The sequence below is a fragment of the Scatophagus argus genome, chromosome 20 (assembly GCF_020382885.2).
Source record: "Scatophagus argus isolate fScaArg1 chromosome 20, fScaArg1.pri, whole genome shotgun sequence".
In the NCBI taxonomy this organism is placed as follows: domain Eukaryota; kingdom Metazoa; phylum Chordata; class Actinopteri; family Scatophagidae; genus Scatophagus; species Scatophagus argus.
In genome coordinates, this window is record NC_058512.1 from 5,661,909 (window position 1) to 5,675,303 (window position 13,395).

General features: G+C 41.9%; 1 protein-coding gene across 2 annotated transcripts in view; it reads right to left on the reverse strand.

The window, feature by feature from the left end:
* Window positions 1-1,084: 1,084 nt before the first annotated feature.
* LOC124051680 (mucin-5AC) overlaps window positions 1,085-13,395 on the reverse strand; it is a 31,433-nt gene continuing 19,122 nt past the window's right edge. For both annotated transcript variants that reach the window (XM_046375279.1, XM_046375278.1), the window contains exon 4: window positions 1,085-2,081. In XM_046375279.1, the coding sequence (XP_046231235.1) occupies window positions 1,892-2,081 (190 nt within the window). In that variant the 3' untranslated portion in view covers window positions 1,085-1,891. The remainder of the gene's footprint in view (window positions 2,082-13,395) is intronic.

Consider the following 13,395-nt stretch of genomic DNA (forward strand, 5'->3'; position numbering starts at 1 on the left):
CAAATCCAAACAAGCGGGCAAACTGAAAACGAACACTTTCCAAAGTTTGGAATGAATTAGGCCAGGATCTCATACAACCTCAGAGCCTCATAGAAGCAGCTTATGTGTGTCATGAATTACTAAGTAGTAATATTTGGGGCTTCTCACAGCCATCAAACAGCTGAGGCTTAATTTCCTGAGACTTGCCCTGGAGTGTCCAGGAAAGTGGGCTGTCTGAGCCGCCATCTGAGGACTGAGAGGCGTCCCTTCAGTCCATTCGGCTATGATGTCTTTGAAATGTATAACATGTTGTCTGTTTTGCTAGAGATCCACAATCATTTATCTGTCCTGATGTCCTCAGACTGACCAGCGATGGGAGGTAATAGTACATTTACTGTACTGAACTAAAACAATAAACTGTATATAAAGTACCTAAAACCACTCCATCTCGACCAGGTACAGACAGTACATGATGCATCTGTAAGAACAGTCTAATAGTATAATGTATGAATATGATTATCAGTCATAGGATACATTTTTCTGCAGTATGACTAGTTTCACTTCTGCACTTTAACCCATTCATGTTAAAAGGAATGCAGACGTTAATATGGCAAATGTGAGCAAAATGTTGTTTAAGTTGTAATATCTTAGCATTCATTTGGAGTCATGTTTGCGGTCTCCTGAATAACAACAATCCAATATTAACTCTCCTTTTAGCTCGTTGGTCTCCCAAATCTCCTGCTTGTAGTTTGGTGCCAAGCAGGTGGTGTACAGTGGGTTTTAGAGCTTTTTTCCCCCTGAAAACAGCTGCCTGCTGCGGCCTAAAACAATGCCATTAGAGTGATGAGAGTGAACCAATCAAAATAATGAGCTGAAACACGTTATGAAGCTCCGTAAAAAGTCGAGGGGAGCTTCAGATTGAGGTGATAACTCTCTCGAGCTTCATCATTACCATCGTCACATTGTTTTCACATTGCCGTTTAAAGCGTTGTCATTATAAAAATATCAATTAGAACGCCTTTAAGTGTAGGATCTGAATGCTTCTTCCACTGCTGAGAAAAACGCATTGAACCCAGAATGAAAACACACACAACCGGCTGTGGTAAAATACTTTTATAGAGCAGTTATCCATATCTGAAATATAGCATCCAAGCAGAACAGCTCTGATATGTACAGAACTCAGCTCACTCTTTTTCTCAATTTCAGAATGCCTTTTATGTAAATATGTCATGTTCATTTTTTTGAGTGTGTTTGCGTGTGTGCTGTATGTGTACACATGTGTAGTAGTTTTTCATCAGTTACAGTATATTAAAAGTTTTAAATACAGGTCATAATTCTTTTTTTAAATGTCTCTGGATATAAAAGCTGGTGTTCTGACCCTCATTAGTCCATTAATGAAGACGAGTCCTTCCTCTCCTGTCTGTTTTTTCTTTTTCTCTGTCTATAAACTCTGTTCATTTCATCTTTTATAAATATTCTCCATCCTCTCTGCTGTATTGCCTCTTGTACTTTGCCCCTTGCCCTGTTCCACCCTCCACACAGTATATTCTCTTTATATCTCCTAATTGCTCCCTAACTGTGAGTCATATTGTAGACTGAACTTTTGCTTTTATTTGACTTCAGCACTTTTACTTCCCTGCACCAGTATCAAACCTACAAGTGCTGAAGAGGCATTTTAAGAGCAGTAATAACATGTGTGCCCCAGTCAAACCATTCTCATCAACTCCATCAGCAACGGCTAAAATCATAACCTTCGTAACTCCTTCTCCTCCCACAGCTGGATGCTTGCATTTAAATTCTCCAGTTTGTTCTTTTATTTTTTTCGTCAAATCTCCATAGTTTATCGTTTGTAGTTTTTCTGAGAAGGGTATGCAGTGCATTACAGTATCAAAGTTGTTCCATCCTCTAGCACTCAGAGGAACCAGAAACATTTCTTCCTGTTCTTCTTGGTGGTGGCAGGGGGTCGCACTGCTTGGGGGGAGTCTTGTTGGTGAGGTGTGGTGGACTGTGGAGTGGCGGGCTGTGGCGAGCCCTCAGGAGGGTCGCCGACCTTCCATGTGCGTACCACCTGTCCCTCCTGCAGACGAAAGTCATGCTCTACACTAGAAAGAGAAAGAGGGAGACAAAGCGAGAAAATTACGTTTGTGAGTGTTTAAACCTGTGACAACTGCAGAAGCAAGTTGAGAATTAACACATCCAGCAGTTTCAGATTTCAGCCAATTTTTCCTCTCTTTCAACTTTGTATTTGGTTTCTACCAACTCCCGAGGACAATATCTGGCTCTTGAGTTGCTAAAAGCCCCACTATGTTCACCACATAGTCGCTAACTGCGCCTGTCTACTGTTTGGTGTAGAGCAAGCAGAGTACAATTGGTTTTTAGAGCTATTTCACTGACAATGACTGTAAAGTACTTGCTGGACAGCTAAACAATGAACTGAAACTCAATATAAAGCTCCATAAAGCCGAGAGAGAGCTTCAGGTGATAACTCTCTGGAAGTTGATGACTATGGGAGCATCGTTGTTGTAAAAAAAACACCAATTATCCACTATATTAACCACTTTAGAAATAAAGACGGATAACAAGAGCGTGCACACTGAAGGAGTTCCATGAAAAGCGTTGCAAAGAAGCAGTGACTCTCACATCTGCTGTTTCCTAGCAGACAATAGTGAAGCTGTTGACAAAGTGAATCAAGCGCCAAAATGCTGAGTATCACAGAAATGTTGCGGCACCAGGAGGGTTCCCAGGACTGCAGTTGACACACACACCAAACGGAAAGTCAGCAAGGTGCATTGTCAGTCACATGACAGTTTAGCTCAGGGGCTTTGCTGCCGAAATGAGATGTGAACTGTGATGCACCTCTGCAGAAGCTATAGGTAAAGGTAAGCAATAATAAATGACTGCATCGGCAATAAAGGAATAAGGACAATATTTGCTTGCTGAATTACTTTTGTCAGCAGTTACATGTTGGGTAAGCTTTCCCCCCGTGAACTGATTCTTTTCCCTCCTTTTCTTTTTTTTTTATTCGTTTTTACTTTGCTGCTATTCTTGCTTATTATGCAGTGGCCTAGTTAGCTGGTGTTTCTCATCACAGCACAGATGCTGGAAATAAAGAGGACTCCCTCGGTTGAGGATACGAGGAGAGAAGTGCTGCAGAGGAAGCAAGGAGGACCGAACTCAGCAGCAGCAGCAGGGCCTGGAGTTTTCAGGCAAGAACAGTGAGGACTCTCACATTCATATCCATCTGGCTTCATAAACTCCCACTCCCTCAGTCTCTCAACCACTTCACACTGGATGCCCACCAGTATCCTAATGCACAAAAACAAAAAAACACAAGTGAAACATCAAACTCCAGACAGGAGTACAGTGCAGGCAATGGGTATGGACAGAATAAACATTAAAAAAAAGTGAGTGGGTACAAAGAGCAGTGGAGAGGATTTCTTCCCACCGCAATATTTACAGCAGGTGGGAAGAAAAAGAAAAAGCCACTTCAACTAAACCTTTTTGTGGCAGCTGGGACTGCTTCACAGCTTGAAACAAACCTCCAAAGCTGTGTAAAATGAGGTGCTAGTCACTAGCAAAGTAAGTGATGGAGTCAGCCGGCGCAGCTCTACTGCCCTGAAATGAATAGAGTAAATAAAGTACTCCATTCCCCCCATCTTCACAGCCTCTCTGTTTGTGACACCATACAGCTTCCTATAGAGCTCCCCAGTGGCTCTCGCCTTGCATCCGCTGTGTTCCCTCTTTGTGAAAATGAATAGCCCCGGTCCACAGCTCTGCGTGATGAAGGCACAGTGGCGCTGTAGGGAGCTGTCCACCCTCAGCCTTAATTATCTGCACACTGAGTGCACAAACTGTGGCAGGCAGGAAGCTGTGAACCTAACACAACTCTTTCCGCTTCTCCTCGTCTGTCCTCTGCTTACATCTTTTCTGGCTATGGGCTGCACCCCACCTCAGGTCCTGCCTGTGGGCAAAAATCAGCGTGTTTTACAGATGATGCAGGCCATAATGTAGGTTTCAGAGAGAGAATGATTGTGCTTTTGCGTTCACTGGAGCTTAGGTGGAAGACGCAAACTCCTTCTAATAATAATGGAACTAAATTGTTGTGCGTATACCTCATGTTTAATGATAAAAATCACGTGGCGATGAAAAAACTTTAGAAAATGACATGTGTTTTCCTTATTGTTACCTCACTTGGATGTTTGACCTTCACTGCGCAGAGTGACAATTTCGCAGTCTCAAGCTAGCAGGCTCTTAACACATTCATCTGATGAAAGTATGCATGATAGTATGAAAGTCAATCAGGGTCCAGTGTGCAACTCAGGATCAGCAAGAGCTGTCTGGAGACGAGATGACAGCACCCTAAGCTCCAGTGATTTTATTATTGATGCCTAACCACATTTGGTCTTTCCACACCAGGTGGTAATGTGCAATCAGAGACATCAACAGCAGGTTACAAGGGTTCACCTGAGTTCAGTCTGTATCACAACATCAGATGAAGTTAACAAATACGTCCAATTTTTATTAACTTCATTTTAGCCCCAAAATGATCAATAACCCAGCTTAAAGAGGTCAGTTTAAAAGTATCAGTTTCATCAATAGGGAAAAAGTCTATAAGATATCTTCATACATGCTGAGGTCAGGTGTCCCACTATGACACTTGTTGATGTTCCTGATTGTGAATTACCACAGGGTGTAGGATCTATACCTACTCAAGGCAGTATCTGACACCAGCAGCACAATGTGGAAACACTCTTTCTCGCTCTTTCTTGCGTCCTTAAATTGCACTGCGGCTCTGACTCTGACTCTTGGTGGTTGAAACGACCACATGTGTCAGGATCAAAGTGACTCTTAAGTCAACACATCAGCCGGAAATATAGCGCAGTACTATTTGCTGTAAAGCTTGTGTCAGTACACTATCCATTCCCACTGTGTGACCTTACTTTGCACATGTTATTCCATCCTTAGAGATTTACTGAATAAATCTCCTCTTATTTTAATCACTGAGTTTTGGGATACAGCGACCTTGCCCAAGAGCACTACCCCAGCGCATCTCTAAAGGGGATTGAATCAGCAGATTTGTAGTTACCACATAATTTGTCTGAAATTCAAGGTTATTCAAAGCTGTCATTTAAAACGATAACAGAAAAAGAACACTAATGTTTGAAATATAATTAACAATATGACTGGCGCCAATTAATGTTTAAACTGGTGTTTTTACTGCAGCCAGATGAACTTACACACAGTATGATGTGTTCATGGTCAGGAAGAAAGAGCAGAATACTTTCACTGTATTGCACTTGAGGATTTAAAGCACAGTAAGATTGGAAAGAGGCTAAAAGAAATTTGACAAGCTGAAAACAATATTTTAAGTCAGTTTTTTAAAATAATATAAGCACAGAGGCTGAGCAGGGCTTCATCTCTTTTTCATCCTTCCATCTATAAAACATTCATACAACAGCACCAGCAGGAGATCATCATTTCTCCTCCATCACTTCTCCTCTGTGCTTTTGCTGGGTGTTGGAGGAGACACTGCAAAGGCAATCAGCTCGAAATATCTTTGCAATTTTCTCTCCCATAGGCTGCATATCTTTTTCTCTCTCTTTTTTTTTTTAAAAAGAACATTTCATTTCAGGAGGAACTAGATGAGCAGCTCATCTCTGTAGAGCCGCTGTTCATTTGTGATGAGGTGCCACACCCATGAATGCAACAACACAGAATGCAAAACTCCATCATCTACAGTAACCCCACAACCTCTCGGTATCCACACACAACAACAGCCTTCCAATTACCACTCAGGAGAACAGGCTGTACATTGTGGTATTACACCCTCCTCGGACAATTATTCTGGGATGGTCCTGCCAGCAGCATGGCTGTCACAAGGCGTCCCAAGTTGTCTGGTTTTCAAGTTCCTTCTTTCATACTCCTGCATCAACATTCATGTTGCACTGATTTGGGAGTGTGATGTAAACAGACGTGTGTCACAGAATCTAACATTTGATGCTTGCACAAGATGATAATTTATCCCGCTGGGTGTGATTTGGTTCAGCTCATCCATTTCGATAAACTCTGCAGCAGCAAAAGGTCATATATATTCATACACTGCCTCAGTGTTGTCTGGGTATGTTTCTGTTTGTCTGTGCACTGTATATATTTTCACTGTGTAATCCAAACTAAGCGTAAGCCTCATTGTTTTTTTACTCTTGAGGCAAAAGTTAAGGTACATAATGCCTAAAACTGTAAAGCGGAGTAGTGTGTCAGAGATCATTCAAGAAAGTCCGAGATAAGAAGAAACTCTGCGGGCATCACTTACAGCCTCTGACAGTCAAGTGCAATTACACTTTGCAGGCCTAGAATTAAACCCGCTAGTGTGTTAGAGGCAAGACAAAGTAAAAGCACAGGTAGGCACCTAACGATGAGTTAAAGAGCACCACGAAATAAAAAAAGATGAAGTGACCACAGATACACTAGCAGGTTTACTAGTTCATCAGGTAAGGTTTACCGCTTCAGATGACGACACCACATAAAAATCAAGGAATAACCAAAATTATTACAATATCTTTTGAGGGGGACATAAACATCTGTGCCACATTTAGATGTTTCACTAAACATCACTTCAGCCTCATGATGGCACTACAGAGAAAGTCAGACGATCACCAAATCAAGTCCTCTGGGAACCATGAACATTTTATGAAGTTTAAGTTTTTGAACAATGTAAGCGGATATAATAGAATTAAATCAGTATGACAAGTCCAGCTCCAGATAATAAACTTGCGACCACAAGAAACTGTCTTCTACATATAAACATAATGAGATAATTAAGGTGTAATCTCAAGTGGGACACCCAGACAGCTTGCCTAAAATCAAGTTATTGTCAGGTCCACTTTATTGACAGCTGGCTGAGTCATCGTTTTTCTGATGGGTTGAACTGATTGACAGAACAATCGGAGGAGGTTTCATGTTTGGAAAAATACAAGAATCACTAATCTTGCACTTCTACACCTCTATTCAAGAGGCCAAGTATTATTTCAGTTTGTATTACTGGGAGGAGACAGAGCAAGAAGAGAAAGACACTGACACTGTAAACATGACTAATACCTCAGGGACACATCATGATTTATGCTCTCCACGCAGGGTTTGACTATGCGATATAATTTATGCTAATCACACTATACTAAAAGCTTAAATGTGCATCACTGACAGTCATATTGCATTACACCCCGAAACCTCTCAGCGTAAGACAGAAGTAAATATTGTACTGAAATTATGTGTGCAAGGATACAAACGTTTTGAAGGTCAATACATTTGGCTTCATAACTAAGTGCTGAAGCGCTTGGCAGCGATTCAGAATAAACAAAGGAAAACCTGTTGTGGATGATTTTTAACAACCTGCCCTTGTGTAGCTTTAATATTTCAGCCTCTCCTTCCATCTCTGTTGTCTTGCTTGCATCTTTTTCCATTGTGTGATGATGAATGCCAAATATTTGCATTTTCATAGCAATTACCCAGATAGATTTTACTAATGTGACCTTATTAGGACCTCTGGCACTTTCCACAGCGCTTTGTTTTTCAAAAAACCAACAGCGCAGCCATTCTCAGTGAGAGAAAGGGCAGATTTTCACCTTGTTTGTACTTCTCTCGGGGCGCATTGAATAAATAAAGCAAAATGTTGTTTATTGAAAAGACCAGATGAAAAATCTGGCAGGTTCAAGATCAGAGAAAGTCCTCTGCATCAAATAGCTTCGTAAATAAAGAGCAAGTGAGGTTAAGACTGATTACTGAAGAAGCATATAGCTGGTGATGTGGAAACAGAAGCAGATGCAGGCCGGGGTCCCATGAGTTAGCCTGTACCCGAATAAGACTGACCCGCCATTGTGGTCTAACTCTCGGTGCTTTGTTTACTCTATAGTGCTTATTGTGGAATGGGAAGCTGGTGTACAACGACTATAAATGAGACAAGCTTGCACACACTCAGCCAGCAGCCAAAAGTGAGGCTGGCAGTCCTGGGCATTCAGGATCTGCTCTGTGGGAAAAAGCTGTCGATTCTGAATACAAACTCATTACTGCTTACTTTGAAAGCTTGCTGTGCATGCATGCTGATGTCACCTAACTCCCACTGTTCAGCACCCCTATGCATGCATGCTGATGTCACCTAACTCCCACTATTCAGCACCCCTAGGGGGAGTAACCAGTGTTCCGTGTTGGCGACCACGGTCAATGGACAAACCACTGAATTGGCTGAACCTTCTCTCGAGTAAATTGTTCAGTACGTAACCTTGCATAAAATGGTAATTTTTACACTTTGGTTTTTGTGCAGATTAAACAAAACAAAAGGTATTTTTCATCTTTAGTGATGTTGATAAGCATCCATTCATCCATCCATTCTCTTTATCTGTGCATGGTCGCGGGGCGGCTGGAGCCTATCCCAGCTGACAGTGGGCCAGAGGAGGGGTATCCACTGGACTGGTCGCCGGTCAATTGCAGAGCCAACACACAGGACAGACAACCACACACACATACACACACACACTCACACATAGGGCCAATGTAGAGTAGCAAGTTAACCTAATGTGCATGTTTTTTGGTCTGTGGGAGCAAACCGGAATACCTGGAGAAAACCCACACAGGCACAGGAAGAACATGCAAAACCAGATTTGAACCCTGAACCCCCTTGCTGTGAGGCGGTACTGCTAACCACCACAACACTGTGCTGTGCTGGTAGACAAATTTTGTTCATCGCTAGCTGTTTCCCCGAGTCTTTATGCCAAGTTAAGCTAATTGGTTGCTGGCTGTAGACTTTAATTAACAGACAGAGAGGGCAGACAGGAGAGTGTTATTGATCCCCTCTGCCAGAAAGTATACTACTGAAATATTCCTTTAAGCTGATATTGAGACCTTGTTAGCAAACTGTTTGTTTGTTTGTGATGTTTGTTTACAGACATGGACCAACATTAGCATTCACTTGTAATCGAGCACCTGGCGAGTCACCCATCAGTCTGTATAACATCATATTTACTCCTCTTAGTTTGTTTACAAAAAAGCCAATGTGAAAAGGAACCAGACCTGAACGGGATTGCAACATTTTTTTCCCTTGGCCTGAAACAAATGAACCACACTGATGTGAAAACACCTGTGGCTTTGGTTGAAACTTGTTTGGGAAATATCTGGCTCTGGATCTTTAGCATGCTAAAGGATTTATTGTGTTCACCAGCTAGTTGTTAAGTTCGTCTGTTCGCTGGGTAAGACAGTGCAGATCTGTGTCGATAATAGCTGAGTAGCTGGCATTGAGAAAACTGGAACAAATTTTACTGTTCAGCCTCCCGTGGATGTTGTGGGCCAAATTTAGTGCAGCATATGTGATGAGGTGTGCTTACCCAGTCTGTCCTAACATTCTAGCCAGCATTTTTCCTCGGCACCCGCCCACAATGGATATTTATCCAACGCTCAGTTATGGGAAGATACAAAAGTACTGAAGATGTTTCCTGTTGGAAAATCATTGTTAATCATTGAAAATCACGTTAAGATGTGTTCAAAAGTGACCTAAATATTACCATGTTAGAGGAAGCGTACAGCAAGTTGACTGAGGTGAATTAGAAGGCAAAGGGTGATGGCTGGTTCCAGTCAGTAACTTGTTTGTTCTCAACACCACTGAAGTATTGAGTGATGGAAAGGAAGACTCTGATGGATGAATGTCTATTGAGGAAATCTGAAAGAGAGGTGGGGTGGGGCGCGGGTGACGGCAGGATGGCAGTTTGCCACCTGCAAAAAAAAAACAAAAAAACAAAAACAACTAGCAGTTAGGGTCCATCCATCTTAATCTCTGTCACACCCATTCATAAACACTAACATACTGTATTGAGGGAGTGTGGGTTTTTTGGCTCACCTCTCTAGTATTTGGAGTTGGGACCAACAACAGCAGTTATTTTACATGATCTGAGGTGAGCTTTGGGGAGGATGGTTGGAAGCCATGTTCATAGATGCAGAAAATAAGGAAAATAATGTTTATCTCAACCTTTCTTTGAGTTGTCTATTTTTTACCTAAGTGGTATTTTCTTGGATGACAAGAGGTTAGAAATATATGACTCTGAGAATATGAGTGACTATGATAATGACTATGATGACTATGACAATTAGTCATTGGTTTTGTTTTCTTGCCCCTGCCAAGACATGTAAGTTTTGCATCTGGATATAATATACTTTTTTTAAAAGCAGTTCTTGTATCCAAGTGACTCTGAGATCATTAAGTAATGAACAAAAGAAAGAAATTAACACATCTCAAAAGTCTATGGGAGATTTTAATCCACATCTGTATCTAAATGATGTACACACTGTTAAATAAGTGAGTAAATACACGGCAAACCACATCTGCTGAGGAAGACCTCGTGATGAAGAAAAATGCTAGTAACTGTACCTTATACAGTATATGCACGTTAGTGTAAATACAGTGTAAAAGTATTTTGTGATAAGTGGTAGGTAATGGTGTTAATTTGTGCAAAAGTCACCTTTGTTTTTACTTAACTGTACTTATTTCTGTCCTCGTGCTGCTGTAACCAAAATTTCTCCTCTGTGGGATCAATACAGGGTTTTCTTAATATAATACTGTTAAAAAGTCATTCACTAGTGCTTTATACATCTGTAATTTTCAGTGTTTTAGATGTTCGCTTTGTTAATGAATTAACTGTGGGCTCTGCAGCCCTTCTCCAGAAAGAAAGCTGTCAGTTTGTCTTTGGCTCCGTCTTGCTGATCAGCGAAGGCTCGTTGCCTGCTTCTCCTGCTGGCCTCAGCTAACACATGCATGCACAGACAAACTCACGCAATTACATAATTGCAGCCAGAGTGACGTGTTGCCATATCCTGCGCATGACTCTTGAAATTTTAAACAGTGCAGTCTGCAGAGATGGTCAGTGGGTTGCTGCAGGGATCCTGCTAACAGCTTAAAGAGTTAACTATAAAGACAAAGCACGTGTCAAGGCTTCAGTACATTTTGATCAAAGTGCACATTGTATGGTAAAACAATGTCTGAAATACTCTCCCTTCGCACCTTACCAACACTGGAATTGGGGATGGACGTTTTGATACATTTGTACATTTCTGAAAACCAACAATCCAACATTCATGACCACTCCAAGCAGTAATTGGACCACCAGCTGTATGGAGGCCCTATTAGATAGACCACTCAAAGCACCTCACCACACGCACTGCTCATTCACACACAAATTTATACACTGGTGGCAGAGGCTACCATGCAAGGAGCCACCGGCGATACCTGTTTACACACCAATGAAGAGGGACTGAGAGCAATTTGGGGTTCAGTATCTTACCCCAAGGACACTTAGACATGCTGACTGCAGGGACCGGGGATTGCACCGCTGACCTTCTGATTTTGGACGACTGCTCCACTTCCTCCAGAGCCACAGGAGAGAAAATAAACAAGGTCTGGACTTCTCTTTCAAGCTTTCTTTTGTCATTCTGCTGGTAGTCTGTCATTTCTTTGGTGCAAAAGGAGTACCACACTGTGTCTCTGAATGAAGATGGTCTGAAACTGTGTGCCATTACTCCCATCGAAAATTAACCACATCTACAGCCATCTCTTCATCCCGCCTTCGAGTGTGGCCGTGAAGCCAGTTGGGACGACATGTTGTAAAAACTAATTAGCTTCAAAAACACTGACCACGTTCATGCTGGAAGTGAAGCACCAGCCAAATAGATTTCTTACACCCAAGCACTGAAAAAAAAGCTCATAATCAATCTAAGCATTAGCAAATGATTTAATAACCACGAATAAAGCGCACAGTTACCACTTAAAGTGGCGCCCATAAATACTATTTAGACCATAGAAAGTGGGAAAAATCATTCCTCATGTTAGCATTCAGCATTTAATCTCTCATTTATCGATGATCTCTGATAATGACATAAGCACAGTGCCAAAGCAGGGAGAAGATTGAGAGTGGGTGCCAGTGGAAGAGCTTTAGGGATCTAATTTAGCTGTGGGTGTGATTCTAGCGTGATTAGTATTTATATGACACATCAGCTACATTAGGCAGTGCTTCGCTGTTCCACATGCCACTCTTGATCTTCCTCTCTCCTCCCCATTTCAAAGACATGGCACATCGGTGATGGGCACCATCTGGCACTCGCTGTTGGCACGAGTCCGGCTCTGTGATTATTGCCAAACAGCATGAACAAGGGTTCTCGCTCTCCCTCTTCTCTTGGTGTGTCTCTCGTTCTCGCCTCTCCCTCTGTTTCACACCTAGCCCTATATCTGTCATTTCTTCACACAAACAAACTCATGAGGGGATGGATACACATTGGTAAGGACATAACATAACAGTTTTACGGTTTCACGTCTCCGGTGAATGGTCTGAGGCGATTGCGGGTTTTAGATGTGTTCACAGCTAACTCTTCACATAGCACTGTGTCTGCGGTGTAAAAGAAAAACAGACTATACACTGAACAAATAATTCTCTTCATTTTGATTTTCTTGTTTTCTTGCTGTGAAAATCTCGTGCCCCTGCTGACTGAACATTTCCTCTGTGTAGTTTGATATGAATGAGCGTGATGCCCACGGTGTATTTCCTCCTTCTCCCCTGCGATGTGCCTGTTGCTCCGTGGCTCAGCCCCGAAGTAAAGATGGATTACTGCAGGAGAACTGCCTGCCCTGCCCTTTACACATTTCAAACACGCCACTTCTCCATTATCAGCCTCATCCACGGGGGAAGTGGTGCGCATGTGCACACGCTCACACACACACACACACACACACACAGCTCTGACAGGGTTGTTAGCAAAAGGTCAGTGTTGAGAATCTGACAAATCTTTCTTTAGAGAAGGAAAAACCTCTCATATCCAGTTAAACTAAAAAACACACCAGCTCTTATTTTCCTCTCTTGTTTTCTTTCTATCAGTTTCTATTTATCTCTGTCTCCTCCTGTCTCTCTCTCTGTGTGTGTGTGTTTTTGGTTTAAGATACACAGCAAGGAAGAAATCTGTTCATGTTCAGATCAATTTCCTGTCAGATATGGACAAGCTGGTGATTTGAAATATCAGAGAAGAGCAAATCCAGGCTGTGCAGTCAGAAGATTATCCCGATGTTGCTTAGCTGAAGGGACTTAACCTCAGGATTCAATGAGTGCATTATTGACTGACTGATAAGTGAGGCGGTTTTTGATTTGTGTTGAAAATTTAGACAGTTATTTTTTTTCTTTAAAGAATAAATACTCCAGCGTGGTTTAAATATATTTGATTGAAATGTCTTTGATCAACCATCATTTTGATGGCTTGAGTTTTTCAACAATACCTAATCAATGTGTTTCCATTCTGTAACTGCTTCTCCATACATTGCACTATACATCTGTGGTCCACATGGCTCATGTGGGAATGTTTGCCCATGCATTGCAAGGAGTTACAGGAAATGCAATC